This window comes from Choloepus didactylus, chromosome 3 (genome assembly GCF_015220235.1).
Source record: "Choloepus didactylus isolate mChoDid1 chromosome 3, mChoDid1.pri, whole genome shotgun sequence".
Classification (NCBI taxonomy): domain Eukaryota; kingdom Metazoa; phylum Chordata; class Mammalia; order Pilosa; family Megalonychidae; genus Choloepus; species Choloepus didactylus.
This window is the reverse complement of record NC_051309.1, coordinates 71,481,487-71,502,288: the sequence shown is the minus strand read 5'-3', so window position 1 is coordinate 71,502,288 and position 20,802 is coordinate 71,481,487. Positions and strand designations below refer to the sequence as shown.

The 20,802-nt window shown below is 36.7% G+C and overlaps 1 protein-coding gene across 1 annotated transcript in view; it reads left to right on the top strand.

Moving 5' to 3' along the window:
• Positions 1–20,802, top strand: part of LOC119530283 (transmembrane protease serine 11C-like) — a 101,364-nt gene that overhangs the window by 69,741 nt on the left and 10,821 nt on the right. The window contains exons 5-6 of the mRNA XM_037831429.1: positions 1,109–1,272; positions 15,773–15,811. Coding sequence (XP_037687357.1) covers positions 1,109–1,272; positions 15,773–15,811 — 203 coding nt within the window. The remainder of the gene's footprint in view (positions 1–1,108; positions 1,273–15,772; positions 15,812–20,802) is intronic.

Sequence of the window (20,802 nt, the reverse complement as noted above, 5' to 3'; positions counted from 1 at the left end):
AAAGCAGAAGAAGAGGAGAGACTACTTAATAAATTAACATGTAATTAGCAATGGTTTAATACTGCACAAAGGAAATTAAAATAGTACATTTATAGCCCCAAAAGCAAGGGCACCTACCTGGTTTAAGGTATACCTTAAAACACAAAGTGATAAGGGTGACATAGAAACTAATTAATCCATTTATTTAAAATTATCCTAGGAAAAAAGTAATTGAAAAAATAAGGTATTATGATCACTCAGAAAATCTTGGATCCTGGCCTTGGTTGCTATTTTTGTTCATGAGTTTTATGACATTTTGGAGGTAGATATTTTCAGGCTTTTTCTCAAATCACAGAGAGCTCTGGAGCTGTTGTGCATTTGCAAGTGAACAAATGTGAAGAAACGCCTTTTATGAGAAAGCAAGGAGCCACAGAAACAAAGATGAAAGCAGAATAGACATTTCATCCCAGCTCAGCAGTAGTTCTCCCCTTTAAAAATTTCTGGCTGTACATTTGCATCTTCAAGGCAGAATTACAAATTAAAATAAAACCATTCTAACATCTTCCCAAGTCATTATTTCCAACAGATGAGAGAGAACTGACTCATTATTGCAAATTGTGCCTCAGCTAAAAGAAAGTCAAGATGATCAATAATTCTCTCATCCTACCCATTATGTTTCATTTTGTTATTTTTTATTGGTCCTTAGTGTAGTGTCCATAGTGTATTTGTAGTGCCTAAATACATTTATATAAATAAACAATTTTGCACAGTATTTTTCAAAATACTTTTATATCTATTACCTTATATGATGTTTATAATAACCTAGTACATATTATTATCATCCTCATTTCAGAGATGAGGAAGCTTAAGTACAGAGAATGTAAATAGCTTGATACAGTCAAAGAGTTGGCAAATGGTGGATCTAAAACATAAGCTCAGTTTTTCTGAGTCTAAATCAAACTATCTTTATAGTGTCTCACCATGTCCATAAAGTGCCACTTCCCCTTCCCTGGGAGGTACTGGAATAGCTGCCAGGAGCACCACTTAACCAAGAATAAAATGATGCCACCAAGAGTGATAGAGGCTCTGTAAAAAAAGTGTAATTTATTTTTCTGTTTATGTTCTGCAGCCAAGCCAGAGGGAAACCAGTAGTGCACACTGTGCTGAAGTTTAAATCCTGTTATAAAAATAATACAGCAAAATTTCGGGATCGGATCAAAACCACTTTGCATGAGATGCTAAAAGGCGATACTGGTTCTCTACGTATAGATTCTTCCTCATTTAAATTTGCAGGTAAGCCTTTTTATGTATGGTATAGAATGAGTTTCATCTTTTAATTTGAATCTATTGTTTTGTTATGCAAATGAAAACGCCCTTTTCCCATTGTTAAAGTAATCAGGATCTTGAATAACGTTTCTTTGTAAAACAAGGCAGTCTTGTTCTCTGAGTCATGAGTCCTCCCTCCATTTTTCTGGATCTCTCAAGAATCCAGACTCCTAAATTCCACATTGGCGTTTGAGCCCCTTTAAGACCAAACTTACTTCCTAATAGGGCTTTCATGGACCTTGTCTCTTTCCCTCTCATATACAGTACAATTCTAATTCTTATTCTCAATTACCTAACAATATTGTGAGAGGCAGCCTCCAAAAGGTGGTGACAAGAGTCTGTCCATTCCCAGGATAATGAACGTCTCTCTGATCTTGATAAAAGTACATCCAATACCTGGCACAGCTAAGCTAGGCTATCAGCTCTCTGCAACAACAAATTTCCCCAAGGGCAGAAAAGTATCTCTACACTTACAGGAAGGTATTAAAGGACTAAATGTTCATTAAAAGAAAAGGAAAAAATATCTAGGCCAAGAGTTCATTTGCATAGAACATGAAAGGATCAAAATGCAAAACCTGAAAACACTTCTCCTGGATATGAAGTCATCATGTTTCCGAAATGTGACTCTCCTCGATTTATTAGATATTTTCCCTTAGAGCCTTTCTTCTCTTACTGCTTAACTCTGCATGCAGTGACCTGGAAAAAATAAAGCACCACTGTGATTTATAAGGAATTTGCCACCAAAGACATATTTTTAGGAGCTCATCTACTGAAAAACATGAACTCAAATGTAAAAAACATAACATTATCTTCCTGGTATTTCTCTGAACTTTAAGAACAATATGTGGGATGCTAGGGAAAGCAGCTGTTCTGGTGGTTTTCTCCAGCTTTGTGATTTTTTTCAGCAGTTTTGCTTATTACAAGGCCATCCTGCAATTTTATGAATAATAGGGACTGTTAAGTGTAAGACACTTAGAAATGGACTGAGCTTTGGTATTGTCTTAACCTATACCTTTGTGTAGCAACTCCCTTGTCTCCTGTCATCAGGAGACTGGGGAAACTGACTGTGGATTAAGGTGCAGGATCAAACCCAGCAGCCAACCAGGTCAGACCTGCAAAACCACATCAAAATGAGCTGACATAGGTTCACATTCAAGACAACTCTCACTGAGACCAACTATGAATTCACGTAAATGGTTTCTGGGTTAGGGATCTGAAGAAAACACATTACAACAGTCAAAGTTAGTGTCATGGTATCTTATTAGACAGCCCTGCCCTTCCTGTGTTGCCTGATTAGTTCAATTAGTTAGAGGCTACATCTAAATGTCAAAGTTGTGGATTTCGTTTTCATACAAACTGCTTAGTATAGAGAAAAAATTCACTGTTTCTTACAGATGTGGCTTAGATGTCATTGGTCACTACTATTTTTCATAATGAGTGACTGAACACAGCACCAGTGTTTCTATATTATTATGTCTAGAAAGAGATGATCTAACATAGTGGTTAAGTTCACTGATTCTGCTATGAGATGGACTGAGATGCAATTCCAGGTATTCTACATATTAGTTCAGTGACTTTGAGAAAATTTCTTAACATTTCTGTGCCTCGGTCTCACCATCTCATCATGGGAATGACAATAATAATAAAATATACTTCATATGGTTGTGAAGATCTCAAAGACCTAGTATGCATAAAGCACTTAAAACAGGACTGGTTCAGAATAAGTATCATTAATTATTGGGTTTTTATTAGGTGGGAAAACACTCAAAATGTATATCCTAAGGATTATGGATTTGCAAGTCAACTTTATCTATCTATCTATCTATATAGGTATGTGTGTGTGTGCGTGTGTGTGTGTGTGTATATATGTATGTATGTGTGTGTGTGTGTGTGTGTGTATATATATATATATAATCAAGTTTATTAATAGTCCTGCAGCTACCTTACCCTACCCTATCCCCTCCAACTCAGGTTGTACCATGGTTGGGGGAAATGAAGCAGCCTTAAGGGAGACTGAACTCCCAAAGCCTTATTAGAGGAGGGTTGCCACCACCTCCTACTCCCAACCCCTCACTGAAAACAAATCACTTTAAATCATTGAGCCTTGGTTTCCTCATTTATAAAAAGGAAATTATGGTATCATGTATTTCATAATTTTTTTTTTCTGAGAATAAATGAGCCCATGTATCTAAAGCACTCAGAGCAGTGCCTGGCGTAGAACAAGCATTCAGTTAAGAATAACCAAGATCTTCTTCTAAACATACATGTTGCAATGGAATGTTTTCCCAACCATTGTGGCTCTCCTTCTGATAACTGTAATCTTGGATGTTTGCTGCCACAGCCAACAGAATCTTAGGGAACATCCCTATGGGCTTTTTAAATAAAGATTCAAAGCAGGACAATAAAATCCATGTAAAGAGATATTATGAGCCTCATGGATGAAGTAAATCAGTGGCAGTTGAACAAAGGGGAAAAAATCACTTTGGTAGAAATGAAATTATTAATCAACAAAGTCTCCATTAACTTTTCAGCACTTACATAATAATACCTATCACAGGAAAAAATTTTAGTATAATTTTTGGTTATAATACTAAGTCATTACCAGGAAAATTTTTAAATCACTCGTTGCTGGCCTAACTTATTCATTCATTTATTGAGAAAATGATGACTGAACACTGACTATGGCCTAGGAAATTGGGATTAAATTTTACCTTACTAAATATTTTTTGCTTACGTTAATATTAAAGTCATTTTCTTCTCCTTTGCACATACCAAATGATTCTGGGATGACTGAAAAGGTTATTGTTTGATGATTTTTTAAAAAATATACCATGGATGATCCAGACTAAAAATCAAAATCTCCGAGAATGTCCATTTAGAATTTCTATTCTCTATAACTGCCATATTGTTAAATCATTTATCCAAGGTTGCAAAATCAGGAATAGTGAAAATGGGTTACTGATTTCTGGTCTAGATCAAATGTATGAAAATGCATTATTCATTGTACAGTGCACATTTAGAGGACTTTAGAGTGAGAAAAGGTCTTAGAGATCTGTAGTCTGTTACCTCATTTAAAGAAAGAAAAATCAAGATTCAGTGAAGTAAAGTGGCTCCTCCTAAGTTATAAAACAGATAATGGGCAGAACCAAGATTTGAAACCATGCCTCCTGATGCCAACTGCACTGTGCATGCAGTCTTTACAATATTTTTATGAATCAGTTTAGAACTGAGAGCTGCCACTGCATTAAAAAATTTTTTCCTAAACTTGCAGATCGAAAGTCCCTAGTTAAAAAAAAAAGAAAAACACCTGCCTTCTTTTGTCAAATATGTAGCCACTCTTTCAAATTCAAATCTTCTAAATTGTCTTCAATGAAGAAAGGATGGAAATCCACATCTAACTTAAAGAATTACTGAAGGGATCAAATAAAATATTATGAAATGTTAAATTAAATAAACAATTATGAAGTATTTATACAAAACACCTTGCTAAGAGAAACAGAACATTGTCCTCTCAGCTAAGAGCTTGCTCACACTTATGCTTATACCAAGAGTTAGTGTATGTGAAATGAAAGATACAATTAGTATCATTATTTCACAAATGTACTTTAAGCTTTTCCAGTGGATGTGGATTGTAGATTAGACCTAGTGCTGTCACTAGTTGGTAAAAATCAAATAATGAATGCAAGTTGCTAAATAAGAACAGCTGGAAACTGTTTCTATCAACAATTTACACAAAGACATGTTTCTCAGTCCATTGGTCTCTACACTCTTGTCACCACTTTTCACCAACAATCCCAGTCAAGGTCAGGTTCCTTTGGCACAGGTCTCCAAGAAGACTATTCTTCTCCTGCAAAGCATGGATCTCAAGTTTTAACTATACATTCATTAAGGTGATTATTTCATTGCTGTCTGTCCCACCAGAGCATAATCTCCATGAAGGCAGAGGCCATGTCAGTTTTTGCTCACCATTATATCTTCAGAGCCTAGCAGATAGCCTGGCACATAGAAGGGCATCAGTAAATAGTTGTCAGATGAATTAATAAATTCTCTAATATCAAAACTGCAACTGACAACCAGAATAGGAGGAAAGATAGCCTTTCTCAACTGAGATTTTATAAGAGAATTAAGCCCTAAAGGAAATCACTTTGGTGACTATCTTTTCAATTCTTCAAAGGATGATGCATAGCTAGTACAATTCTAGATACATAGGAGGAAGTTAATTCATTTCATAAATTCTCTTGCAAAATCTAAATTGAGGAGGGCCAACACCAAGTGTGGCCCTTGTATTATCGCTAGTAGACACTGATGTCCTTCAGAAGTGAGACACCTATTATCATCTCCAGGAGAGATTCTAACTGATGGAGAGTATCAAAGACCATAACAATGCCTATCACAGGGAATAGAAGTCCCAGGGTCCCAACCCCACTCCACAGTTTGCAGGTATGTGTGAGAGACACCAATAGTGTGACTCCCACAGGCATGGGATGGAACAATGTTTACTCAAACAGAGAAGAGACAATTAAGGCCAGCTTCACTAGTAGCCTCAGTCCTCCAAGGCCAGCAGGTTTTGATCCATGGCTGATGCAGGGAGATGGTCTACCACACACACACACCTCTTGTGCTTGTGTCATAAGGAAAGGACTCTATCCTTCCCTGCTGGGAGGTGATATAGCAGCAGAAGTGGGCCAGGTGCCAGAAAACTTACATACTTAGTCTAGGAATGTTTATATGTGCTCAGGGCAAAAGGTTAAGGAATGTGTGGACAGACCACTATCTGCTATGGGATATGTTTTTTGTCAGTATGCCCCAAGAAGGGAATCAGCCCACATTTATCATCCTGGTGTGAAAGCCAGGCCAACACATGTAATCCCAAGCACGGAGTTTGTTTGAGGGTCACAGGGAGAAATGGCAGACTCCACTTGGCTTCCACAATCGTTAGTCCTAATCTCCTAACCCCTTTTCCACCCCCACTGAGCTCACACTTGTTCTCCAAGCAATTATTACTAATCCACTAGGGTTGGCAGTGGAGATGAAAGTTGAACCAGGTTCATGATAAGTCAAAGGGAAAGAAGAGGTAGATTTGAGAGGAACTGTAAAATTGGACTATGTGACTAGGAGAAAGGTAGGCTATTAACAGAAATAAATTGATTATGAGGAATTGGTTTGGACCTGTTGATATTTTTGGCAGGATTCATTATGGGATAGAAGGCTAGTGTCTTAGTTTAAGCACAGCTGCCAGTTAGCAGAGAAAATACTTCTGGGAGTAGGAAAGAATAGTTATTTACTTATTTGTTCTTTGAAAGATTGCTTAGCTTTTAGGATGGAAAAAGTGCTGCAATTATTAAGAGCCACAAATACATTATGCAACTTCATTTTTCCCTCACCATTGAAATCCTGTGAGAAATACTACTACTACTACCTACCCAGATACTAACAAAATTAGTATTTATGGAGTGTATTCTTAAGTGAGAGATTAATACTTTTTTCATCAATTCTAAGCTTACTAGATCAACAGATTTTCAAATTGACTTGTTAGCATAAAATCTAGGAAAACCATTGATATATAATTTTCTACTGCCCATGAAGGAATTGTTTCCTGAAAAATCCCTCATAAGGTGAATTTCTTGACCTAATTCCATTAATTTCAATGGGAAAAGATTTTTTGCATTCCTGAACCCCAAAACTAATATTCACTTATGATTATACAGCATCACATTCCTTAAAAATGGATAATTACTTCATTGATTAAAATTAGTTAACATGATTTTCTCTTTATTAATTATTTTGTAATATGACTGCTTACATGATCTCATTAAGCTATTTTATAGTTTATCATTCAAACCAGAACATACACATAATACTTAAAGTTTATGCAATTCAAAATTTAATGTAAAAAAAAAAAAAAACAAGTAAAGAAATGCGGGTGATATCTCACCAAACAAGTTGACCTCACAGCCAGCCTGATGTACATCACCCTCTCATAAAATATCAAGCCAAGAGCTGAGACCAGATGCACCAACTACACAACTGCAAAGAGGACCACATGGTGACTTTTCTGAAAGCTCTGGTAGGAAAAATTCAAATCAGTCCTTGTAAACACAAATAAATGCCTCATAAACTAAAGTGAAGGTTTTAAATGAAATGCCTCATCAAGTTGAATGCTCATAAATTGTATAGGCAAACATAAAGTTATGACTATAATTTGTTTTAAAAAAATAATTCCCTACACAAAAATGTCTTGTATACACTGTTACACTCAATCAAGTGAATGAAATAGGTATGAAAAATATTTTAAAGACTTATCCTAAATCAGAATTAGGGAAAGTAAAAATTCAAATTACATTAGAGTAATAGAAATAGTAATAACATAGGCTTTCGTACATGACAATGATAGTCCTGACCCATTATCAAGAGTTTCACAAGAAGAATGAAGCTGTTCATGCACAGCTGGCCAACACAGAGGTATGGATTGATATTAGTAGAATGTTCCCTTTACATGTGACTTGGTTCTAAAATAATGCATGGCTTCATGTTTTAAGCAACTGAACTGGCCAATCCTAAAAGTCATTTTTTAAAAGCTATATTCATATATCAAAGCATATTATTTCCCAGAGTGTACCTTAACCAAGCACCAGTCTTCAGGTCTATAAATCTGTTTGATCAGCAAAATGTTTCATAGAATACTCTAAGTAGTATAAGATCTTGCCCACCCACAGTTCCCTAGAAATAAATCTTTCTAAATAGGCAACTTTTCTGAAGAGATTATATTTTACCTTTTTATTAAAGTATGGAATCTAATTTTAAGTCTGACTAATTGGTAGATGATAACTTCATAAAGAAATAGGAGACGGTGGAGAAGGAGTAGCAGAAAGAAGCTAATGAGTTTAGATTTCGAGTATGAGATCAAATACACATCACCAGATACAGTTGCTTGTCAAGCATTTGGAAATAAAGGGCTGGTCCTCTTGAGGAAATTCAGGCCCAAAACCATAGATCTGGTGGTCATCCCCATGAGGAGATTCTTGAAAAAGGATAATATTACAAAGAATATAGGAAGAGTACAAGTGAGTGACATGGTGGTGAGCTCCCTGGATTTTCTAGGAAGATGGAGAAGGAGAGTCAAAGACAGAATTTCAGGATTTCAGGGACCATTTTCATTTAGGAGAGAAATGAAGAAAGAAGAGTCAAAATTTGAGATGATGAAACAAAAAGGGATAGACAGAAAGGTAACAGAAAAAAAAAATAGCTTTATAGAATTCAATTAGGAAGATGGAATAGATGTAACTGTCCCTATTCCTCCCACTAAATACAGCTAAAAACTCTTGATATTACATACAGAACAAACATAAGAGGACTCTGAAAGGTAGTGAGAAGAAGGAAAATTGGTTAGGGACTTCAGGACCCAAGGAAAACAGTGGTGAATTCTGAATTCCCTGTGTTTTCATTTTACTTCTTTGTGCCGTTTTCAAACTGTTATGGACACCAGAAGAGCCATGATCTTTTAATCCAATCTTGTTGGGTGGAAACTTGATGGAGTGTTTCCATAGAGATGTGATTCACCCAACCATGGGTGAGACCTTTGATTAAATCATTGCCATGGAGATGTAACCCTGCCCATTCCAGGTGGGTCTTAATTAGATCACTGGAGTCCTTTAAGAGAGCTAATGGAAACAAGGAGCTCAGAGAAGCTGAGAGAGACATTTTGGAGAGAAGCTAAGATATGAAATCCAGAGTTTGCCCCCAGGAGAAGCAAAGAACTGACACAGACCCAGATGCTTGGAGATTCTTGGAGATGCAGACAGAAAGATATTTGGAGTTGCTAAGCCAAGAGATGAAGCCCAGAATTTGCCCCAGAAAAGCTAAGAGAGGACCCCCAGACACTTAGAGAGAAATGCCCTGGGAGAACAGGCAAAGATGCACTGGAGCTGAGAGAGAAGCTAAGAAAGACAGAAGCCCAAGCAAAGATGCACAGGAGTTGAAAGAAAGAAGCTAAGAGAGACAGAAGCCCAGAGACATTTTGGAGAAAGCCACTTTGAAATGCAACCAGGAGCAAAGGACCAGCAGATGCCAGCCACATGCTTTCCCAGCTGACAGAGGTGTTCTGGACACCATCGGCCTTTCTTCAGTGAAGGTATCCTCTTGTTGATGCCATAGTTTGGACACTTTTATGGCCTTAGAACTGTAAAATTAAAACCTAATAAATCCCTTTTATAAAAGCCAATCCATTTCTGGTATTTTGCATAATGGCAGCTTTTGCAAACTGGAACATTCATGTAACCAGGAACTGGAGCTGAAGAAGCCAATAACCCCAAAATGCTAAAGGTGCAGGGGAAAAAAGAACCCCAACAAAAGCCTGCTCTCTACAGCCAAAAGACCAGGAAATGAACAGCCTATCATGACAGAACACTTTTAGACAATAACTTCTATACTCCAGCCAAAACACCACAGAAAGTCCTATGGTCCCCCCCACCCCACCAATGCCAACAAAGGCCATGTACAATATTTGTATGCTAAAAACTACACAAAATTGATGATAGAAATAAAATAAGATCTAAATAAATTTATATGATATTCTTGAAATGACAAAATTATGGAAAAGAAAAATAGGTTAATGGTTGCCAGGGTTTAAAGAGGGTGTGGGGGCAGGACGGAAGGGGTATGGCTATAAAAGGGCACACAAGGGATCCTTGTGGTGATGTGAATATTCTGTACCTTGACTGCATTAATGTCAATATCCTAGTTATGACATTGTACTATAGATTTGCAAGATGCTATCTTTGGAGAAAACTGGGTAAAAGGTACATGGGTCTCTGTGTATCATTTTGTATAACTGCATGTGAATATACAATTATCTCATAATAAGACATTTAATTTAATTTCATAATTACAATAGTAAAGCAAATACATACATTTCTGTGATTAGATTTTAGATGTTATGATGAGCTTGACTCTCATGTTCCTAGATCTCTGATTTATTGTCATAAGAAATATTGCAAGTTAATCTATTAAATAAAAATATGAGTCATAGTGAGAACTTTTTAATGCCTTTGGAAAGTTTGGAAACCTTTTTTAAGAGCGTGAGACAATAGCATTTATTGTACGCTATAGGGTTACTCCTACTAAAGTATAATTGTGTTATTTCATCTTCCATTCCAGCGGCCTCTAATTTTGTGGCATTCATAAACACTTTATATGAGATATAAATGTACTAAAGCTATCAGACAAAACCATGTTGGTTCTTCTTTTATAAATGGTTAAAGAAGCTGTAGTACATCTATACTATGGAATACTACTCAGCAATAAAAGGCTGACTGTTTCCTGTTTCTCTTAATACAATACAGGTTAAATAGTTGAAAGTGTCATATACTAAATGTTAATTTTAACTTTTTAATAAACACATCTGTTTATTAAAGCTCATAGTGTGGCAAACAAACAAAGAAAACAATAAAGGTTCTACATATTCATAGCTTTTTTATATAAAGAAAGAAATTTCCTCTATTTACCAGGTCTCTCAGTCTCAGGCCAGCTTGCAATTAAAACTTAAACATTTCAGGAATTTCTTCCAAACCAGTTTTGCCACTCTTTGTACCTCTGCATTCTTTGCCTCTTACACGAAATTTCAGAAGAAACACTCATGAATAAGAAAAAAGTAGTTGTGGTTTATATTTAATGAAAGCTTAATTGTGCATCTTCAAAAATCAAGTAATTGTCATGAATTAACTTATAAGGATTGCAAAAAACTAAGTCTCTAAATTCTATTATGGCTGTAATTGAGTGTATTAGCCACTGCCTGGATATGTTCATTTTTCTTTTTTTTAAATTTCAAACATAGTTAGTTCCCAGAAGAAACATTTTTTCTCATTATAAGAGAGATACAGATATCGTAAAAGCAAGAAACTTGAAATAAGTTCCAGAGGAAAAAAAATATTTAACTAAATTAGCAAGTGAGTATTACTGGGTAATGGTTATTTTGCATCAGAGACTACTACATGCAAACTGGCAAAGGAACATGAAGCTATGGAACGGTCTGAGAAGAAGGAAATAAGAGGGAAAGTTTCTTGGAGGCACTACCTCTTGAGTCTTAAACAAAGCAATAGGCATGAGCTGAAGGGAATCCATAAAGTATTCTCTGAGACACCAGAGCTGCTCAATCCAACTGTGAACCTTCACAAGGTATCTGGAAGATACCTAGAAGAGTCAAACTAGGGAACTTCCAAACTGAAAGTGCTAATTCTAAATATTAAGTTCCTGTTCTATGTGTGTCCTCAAAAGAGCCCATAGCAGTACAATGATGCACGTCGCTTTTATTATGCACTACTCACTACATAAAATGACTGCTTAAATATACTTTTCTCTATGTGTCTTGTCCTCTCTTCATTCACCAGCCTTTTGTACTGCTTCCAAGCTTAAAATCAACGACTTGATTCATAGGAGGAGCATATATAATATCCAAATAAAAACAGGTATTCCTGGTTTTCATATTTCTTGAATTCTGCATAAAGGTTAAAAAAAAAGGATAATTCTACCTTTAAAACTACCACTTGCACATACAACTAGAGCTTAATAAAATCATGAACTTTTTTTTTATGTTCAGAGTTAAAATGGCAAGTATATTAAAGGTATATATTGCGAAAAACCAACCTACATTACACTGAGGAATGACAAATGATGTGTAATGCCTAGCCACAAAAATAATTTTCTGTCTAATTAGACACAAAAATAAAAGCACTTATTGAGGTTAAACATGCGGCAGGTGACTAATCAAAACCTGCAGTAAGGAAAGGATTCCAATTTTTTTTCAACCACAGTATAGATCTACTCTGTGTTCCTCTGCCTTTTAATGCAGTCTCCAGAGTAGCATGTTTTGGTGAAAATACTATGAATGAACTTCCATGCTGAAAGATGACTATTTATAATAGTTACTTTGCTCATTGAGTCCGTATACATTTATAGTTTTAGTATGTTCAGAAATCTACCACTTGAATGTTTTTAAAGACCCCATAAAACACATTCCATAAAAAATACGACTAAACGCCTATTTTTAATGCTAGAATCCTAGAAAAAAATATCTGAGAAGCAGAATTAATCAACCAGTTTAGCATTTTAGTGTAAAATAGTAAATTCATCTAAGCTGAGTTAAAGCCTGTGATCTGTATAAAATTTATATTATAAATGGATCTATCATTGGAGCAGAATTCTTTCTTATACATCAGAATCATACAATTTAGTTTTCATTAACGTGATCTCTTTCAAATTTCTTCTCTTAAGGAATGAAATATTCACTAGATATCAGAATTTGTGGGGAGTCTTACTTCTTACCAGTGCATCCAAACTTGTATTTTTTATTTCCTTGTCCTGGAAAGACACCAAATATGAAATAATCATCAATGACCTGTGTTCTAGTTTGGAACTGTTATGTACCCCAGAAAAGTCTATGTTCTTTTAATCCAATCTTGTTGGGGCAGATCTATTGTGGGTGGGACCTTTTGATTAGGTTGTTTCCATGGAAAGGTGACCCACCCAATTCAACATGGGTTTTAATCCTTTACTGGAGTACTTTAAGAAAGCCTATGGAGAGAGAGACTCTTGGAAAGAGAATGCCCCAGGAGAAACAAGAAGGACACACAGAGAAGCTGAGACAGAAGTCCAGAGACATTTTGGAGAAAGCCACTGAAACCAGAGCTAAACCCCAGAGAGAAGTATCGGCAGAGCCAGCCATTGCCTTCCCATGTAACAGAGGAACCCCAGATACCATCACCCTTTCTTCAGAGGAGGTATTGTCCCATTGACACCTTAACTGGGACATTTTCATGGCCTTAGAACTGTAAATTTGTGAACTAATAGATCCCCATTATAGAAGCCAATCCATTTCTAGTACATTGCATTCTGGCAGCTTTTGCAAGGGGAAACAACCTGAGACACTACTGATCCAAAAGTCCATTTAGAAAACATCTAAGCATCTTTTCTGATCTGGTGTTCAGCATTTAGTGAATTATGCCTATTTTGCCCTCAGTAAAATCAATTTTTCAACACCCACCCGCAAAAGAATATTTGTCATCAGCTGTTCCTGTCCTCCCTGATAGCTATTCCCATCCTAAATACTAAGTGACTTTTCTTGGTGCACCAAATTCCAATGTATACTTCTGCCACATCCTTAATCACATGATTTTAAATTATTTACATAGGTGTCTTTCTCTTCCACTAGACTTCAGGTTCACTGACAGTCGTGTCCCAGGTCTATTCTTCTTTTATTCCTGGTCCATTCGGAAGACCAATGGACATTGGCTGAGCCGTTTTTAAAACGCTTTGCCTTACTATCCTTTGAAGCAATTTCCTTCCTGGCAGAAACAGTGCCACTGTTTGTCCCTTCCTTTACATGGTACATATAAATGGAGTATCCTAGGTTACATTGTTGACTCCTTGATTCAGAGGTAAATTTACAGGAGTTCCAGCCTTTGAGTATGAGCCAAGGGACTTAAAAAGAGACACAAACAACCACCGCAGTGACTCAGTACAAATGGGTGATGGTTTAAGTCACTTCCCCATGCATTGTAGCCTGTCTTCCACCTCACCCAAGTGGTGATTATACTATTAAGCTCTGGGATAGAACAATTATTAAAATTTAAAATTACTCCAAAACATTTCTTTCCTTTAGCAAGTCATGTATCATTAAAGAAAACCTCAAAGAAAGAAGAAACTTCTGGGAACCTAGTAGGGTTTCTAAATAATTCATTCTTAAAATGTGGTAATTAACATTTTCCCAATCCAGGTAAAAGAGTTTAGTTATTTCCCAAAATCTTAATATGGTTTGATATATTGTACCAAGGCCCAAAACTCAAAACTAAACTCTAGAGGTTTTGTTTTGTCAAACAAAAAACAGCTTCTTGAAGGCAGCTTTGAGAGATTGGATGGAAATAGCCAACTTTCTGTTTTTAGTAGGTGTGGCTCATATCATCATAGCTGTCTCTTTTTAAGTCCCATCAGACAGCTGAATTGCTCCTGCCTTTTTGTTCAGACAAGCTGACTTTCTGGTAAAGGATTCCTTTGTCTCCCAGATTGGTTTTATAACCTAATGTAAGAGTGTGTAACTGTAATTCTGTAATTGGCAAGCAGAACTGGAACTCCCTCCTGGATGTATGGAGATCCAAGAGCGTAATAAAAATGAACCTACATTGGCATTTATAATGTTTGATTTTTAGAGCAGCTGGTGATTCCTTTTTGAAAGAAATTCTTAAGGAGAAATGGCTATTGGGTTTATGGTTCTCTACCTTTCAAATTTGGAGGATAATTGTGTCATTTGTTCACCTTCTTCCCACTTCCCCCATGGATTGAAGAGGTTTGCAGTTCTGCAGTGATGTGGGGTCCATAGCAAAATTGTCTGGAGTAGATAATCTCATCTTGCAATACTCCCTGGAATGATTTGTCTATCCAGGAATGAGTAAACAATGTTAAAGTTGCCTTATTAGTAAAATAAATTCTTTTTGACTCAAAATGAATGAGAAAAGGGGTTCCATGCTTAATTGAATATTCTGAACAATTGAAACTTACCACAAAAGACAGTACTAATTTTAGAAGGAATAAATATAGTAATATACACTCATATAAAAAAATACAGTAAATATAACAATATATGTACTCTTTCTTAGTTACTGGCATTATTTATCATCATATGTAGTTATTTGATTGTCTTAGCTGGGTTTCCCCCAAAAAGCAGAACCTGAGACAAAGGCTTGCAAGCAGATAGTTGATTGAAGGAGAGTGAAGGGCAGGAAGAGTAAAATGGGGAAGGAGAGCTGGCCACCACTAGGAGCAACTGTTTCTCTCCCCTGAGGAAACTATTGCCTCAGAAACATTGTCCCATATGACTAGAGGGAAAAGCATCCATGTTGCATTGGCCTGTAGCCCCATGGGCATTAACGCCCACACTTCCAGGTTGAGTTTCTAAGAGCAGCCAGCAGGTTTCTTCTGGAAAAAAATGAGAAGTCTTAGATACTGACTTGAGAATCTCAGGACACCTGTCAGTTTACCCCCTGAGCAGAGCTGATCCAAACCTCCATGGACTTGGTCACCATGGTTGTGGCTCAAGTGAGAGATGGGCGAAAAGGATTTGAATTGACACATAAAAGGTGGCAAATGCATTCAGGTTTCATGTGATTTGGATTCAGGATTTGGCAGGAGATCACCATTTTCCATATATGGAGTACTTTCCAAAACACAGGCCCCTTTTCAAATAGCTTATAATGGAGGACTTGATATTCTCTAATAAAACAGAAGAATGAATATGAATACTAAGATTCTATTACTCTCTATTCTGATTTATGAACGTAGAAATTATTTGGTTGAGATTAAATAAGGTATTTATTCCTGCTGAATCATAATGTGGTCTACCAAAACAAAATAATATTAATATTAAAATCAAATATTCATAAAGGTAAATATTTTAATTTCCTTTTCTCTTTACTTTCAGACATTGCGATGCCAGCAGCAGAAAATCTTCTCCATGTCTGTAAGTTTATCCACAAAGAGTCATTTTCCAGTGAAACTTAATTTCTTGGACCTCACTTGAGTCAATATGATATTGATAAAAGTATAATGGGAAACATGATTTTAGAAATTTATGTGAAGGAAACTGTAGTTGGCTTTAAATTGACTGATGTCATGGATTTAAAATGAGGACCATTATCACATGCCATCATGTACAGGGGGTAACAAGAATCAGTAGTGATGATTAAGAATGTAAAACCTAAAACTAGGTACAACTGAATTTTGAGTCCTTGGTACTTATTAACTGGATGACTACAAGGATTATTTAACCACTCAGAGCCTTATTCCAAGTTGTTGCACAGATGAAATAAAGTAGCACATGGTACATAATGAGCACTCAATAAATGTTAGCTATTTGTATCTTCTATTTTTGCCTATGGAAACCCCAGGCATAGTAACTCACTGGGAATTCTGATCCTAGAAGCCACGTTTTATTTGTTGAGAAGTTAAGAGTTGCTTATCTGCAAGCAGCTTCCTTGCCAGCCAAGGCATCTGCTTCCATTCTCAAACTACTGCCTTAGGGTTGCTGGAACCTGAGTGAGGTAGGAGTAGACTGTCACAAGAAGTATGCTGTTACCTGGGGCTAAGATTGATTGGGGCAACTGGATTAGAGAGTCGTCCTCACCCCACTCCCGAGCCAGGCAACACCAACACAATGCTCATACTGACCCTCAGCCACAAGTTTAGTTATTTCTGAGCAACCTGGCAAAAACATAAGCATTAAACTGCATTAGATATTTTTCTCTCTGATACATTTAGGTTGAGCAATCCTCAAGCAACTTGATAAGACATGTTAAAAGTCAACTATTCCATAGCTAGAAGAAAATACCTGAAACTGTCTAACCGCACCCCAGGAGCCTTGATTCTTGAAGATGATTGCATGACTATGTAGCTTACATGATGTGACTGTGTAATTGTGAAAACCTTGTGGCTCACACTCCCTTTATCTAGTATATGGACAGATGAGTAGAAAAATGGGGACAAAATCTAAATTTTAAAAAAGTCAACTGTTCCAATTTAAAACCTCAATATCAAACAATCAAAATCCATGGTTGGGGATTCATCAGGTGGACAGAAGAGAGGTATTCAAGACACGAATAAAAACAGTGGTAAGAAAGAGATCAGCCAATTTGTCCATCTCCCAGCTGAAACACTAAATGCCCATCCATTTCAGTATTCTGAATTTAATCTGGCATATCTGGGATTTTGATCATACTTCAGATAAAAGAGGGGAGGTGGGCAAGAAAAATCAAGCAAGACTAAGGAAAGCATACAGTTTTGGAATGTGACATAAAGTGTATTAAAGTGTAGCAATAGTTAGAAGTGTAGGGATGCTGTAAGAGCTTTGATAGATTCTCTGGCAGTTCTGAAAGTACAGCCAGTAAGTCTTCATCACATTCCTAATGTCCTTGAAATTTGCCATCTGACCTCTTTTGACACAACAAAAGCTACAAGGTGCTGTGTAAGACTTCAGCAGAGGTCATGACAAGGTCAATCCTGCAGAGGTGGAGGCTGAAAGCTTAACAGCCACAATGCTCATTAGTAAGTGAGAAATCAGAATGGAAGCTGATACATGGGTATAAATTAGATTAAAATTGTGAGTAAGAGCAGGAACATGGAAGTGGAGATGCCTGGGGGATATTATCCTCGCCCAAATAAAAGCACCTTTGTTTTTATAGTTCTCTGGAGGAAGTTGAGTAAAAGCCAACTTCCTTTAGGAGTTGTCCAAACAGGGAAGGAGGATAGGGAGCAACCATTTTACCTCTGGGTTCTCTATTATTTGTTTTACCCTCTTAAGCATCCATGTTAAGGGAGTGGGAAGAAATAGGAAAAGAAAGGGTTACATTCTGTGACTGAATGTGAGAGCCTTCTCACTCAGAAATAAACCACCGAAGCTCTGCTTTGACTAAGTGGTTTTATGAAGAGGATGCCTTAATAACTGGAGGTTTGGGTTGCATCAAGAGAGTAACTTAGAGGGAGGGACTTCCAGAAAAGATGTCAGGTTAGGGAGCTCCAGGACTCAGTTCTCCCATCAAAATAATGATTAAACAGTCAGGAACTGTCTGAAACAACTATTTTGAAACTCTGGAGGCTGAAAGAACACTGCACAGTAAGAGCAGGAGTAAGAAGGTGATAAATTATGGTAAAAAACAAACAAACAGTAAATTACTCTCTTTGAGCAGTGGCTGTCAGTGCCCATCCCACACTCCAGCAGCAGGCTGCTGGGGGGTCCAATCCATGGCTAGCTAACTGGTGACAGAAAGGGACATAAATATCCAAAAGAGGGATGGGCATAGCCAATCACTGGTCATGGATTTGATTAGCAAATTCAGATCATTGTTTGCCTGCTCTATGGGAAGCTATTGTTTCAATCCTCCCCAGACAGAGGTAGAGGTGGCAAAGATTTAAAGACCCAGTGCTTCCTCAGGGCTGTAGGGGATAGTTAGCTGATGGACTGCATTTGCTGGGCAGGCCAAGAAAGCTCAGCTTTGGGGAACCATCATAGAACCTCTTGGTGCCCTTGCTGATCCCTGCTCCATGGCACTTTGGAGCCAGACTGCTTTTTGGGTCTGTGGCCCTGTTTTGGCTGGGAAGACTGACTTAAGAAAGTCCTCTGGGGTGTCCCTTCTCCCAGAATTTGTCCTCCAGGCAAAAACAGCTTGAGACAATGAAAGGAGTGTAAAAATTATACAGACAGACTGTCTGGGATGAAGATCTGCTGGCTTCAAACACCCAAGATAGGGAGGTCTGTCTTCTGGGAAACACAGGGGACAACCAAGCTCCTGTAAACAGGGGAACTCCAAAATAACTAAAAAGCAAAAGCAAAAGACAAGGCACAGGTACACAAAGACAGAGTAAACCCTGTATGTTGTTCACCTTGGGCATATCTTCCTGATAAGAGAGCTGAAGCCCCAGAAAATCTCCATCTTATCACCAGCTGGTTTCAAACTCAAGAAACAGACATACTGGGGAATAAATTCCAGAGTTAACATTTAAAAATAGTAAAAGGAACAGTTGCAACAAGAGTGCTAAACAAATAAATAGGAAATGACAGCCCATACAAAGGAAGAGGATAAATATCCATGAAACACGAATGAAGAAGACAAAAATGTGAGCATACCAAACAAAGTCTTTAAAAAAAAAGATCTTAAAAGTGTTTAATGAGATGAAGGAAGGTACAGAGAAAGAATTAAGGTATATCACGCAAACATGAATGAACAATGTGAGAGTCCAAGTAAAGACATGGAAATTTTAAAATGAAATCAAACAGAACTACTGGAGTTGAAGACCGCAATAACTGAAATGAAAAATGCCCAGGAGGGTTTCAAGAGTGGAGCTGGCAGAAGAAAGAATCAGTGGACTTGAAGACAAGACAATTGAAATTGTCAAGCTGAGGAATAGAAAGAAAAAGGAAATATTAAAAGCTAAAATAGCCTAAAACAACCATATGACATGGTCAAGTGTACAAATATAAACATTATAGGAACCCAGTAGGAGGAGAAAGAGAGAAAGGGGAATCAGGAATATACAAAGAAATAATGAGAGAGAACTTCCCAAACCTGACAAATATATATATATATATATATATATATATATATATATATATATATACCAAATATGCAAATCCAAGAAGCTCAGAGGACACCAAAGAAAAATAAACATGAAGAAAAATACACACCATCATATATTGATTAAACTGTCTAATGCAAAGAACAAGGAGAGAGTTGTGAAAGCTGCAAGAGCAAAGCAAACCTTTATATACAAGGGAGTCCCAATTAGATTAAGTGCCAATTTCTCATCAGAAACAATGGAGACAAGAAGGCACGTGGGGTGAAATACATGAAGTGCTGAAAGAAAACAATTGCCAGCCAAGAATTTTATATCTGGTGAGACTCTTTCAAAAAATGAGGGGGAAATTAAGACATTCTCAGATAAACAAAAGCTAAGGGAGTTTGTCACCACTAGACCTACCATACAAGCAGTTCTAAAGAGAGTTCTTCAGACTGAAAGGGAAGGACACTAGACAATGGTTCAAAGCAGCATAAAGAAATAAAAACCTACTGTAAAGTTAACCATTAGGGTAATTATAAATGCCAGAATTGTTGTATTGTATTCTTTGATGTGTCACAACACTTCTTACATCCTACAGGTGCTAAAATGCAAATGTAAAAAGGGTAGTTTTTAGATAGATAAATCTATGGTTTTAGACCTACAATGAACAAAGATACAAGTGGGAACAAGTACAAATAATGGGGAAAGAGACGGGTATAGGAAAAGTATGCATGTAATGCTAATGAAGTTAAGTTGATATCAAATCAAACATAATTTTTATGTATTTAGGATGTTAAATTTTAATGCCATGGTAACCACAAGAAAACCAGATGAAAAATATATGCAGGTAGAAATGAGAAGGCATTCAATATGGTATAAGACAAAAAAGCAAATATAGATAGGCACTAATGGAAGTGAGGGACAAAAACAAGGTATAAGATTTGCAAAGGCTAAATAGCAAAATGGCAGAAGAAAATCCTGTATTATCAATAGTAACTTGAAATGTAAATGGATTAAAATCTCCAGTCAAAGTCAGAGATTGGCAGAATTGATTTAAAAAAGGAAAAAAAGCATGGCCCATTATGTGATCTCTGCAAGAGACTCACCTTAAAACCAAAGATACAAGTAGGGTGAGGGTGAAAGAATGGGAAAAATAAATACTGTGTATTTAAAAAGTATACTGTGTTATAGTAACCAAAAGAGAGCTGGGGTGGCTATACAAATACCAGACAAAATAGACTTTAAGTCAAAAACAGTTACAAAGGACAAAGATATAGCATTTATATACTGTTAAAGGGAACAATTCAACAGGAAGATTAACAATTGTAAATATATATGCACCCAACAGCATAGTTCCAAAATATATGAAGCAAATACTAACAAAATGAAAGACAAAACTAC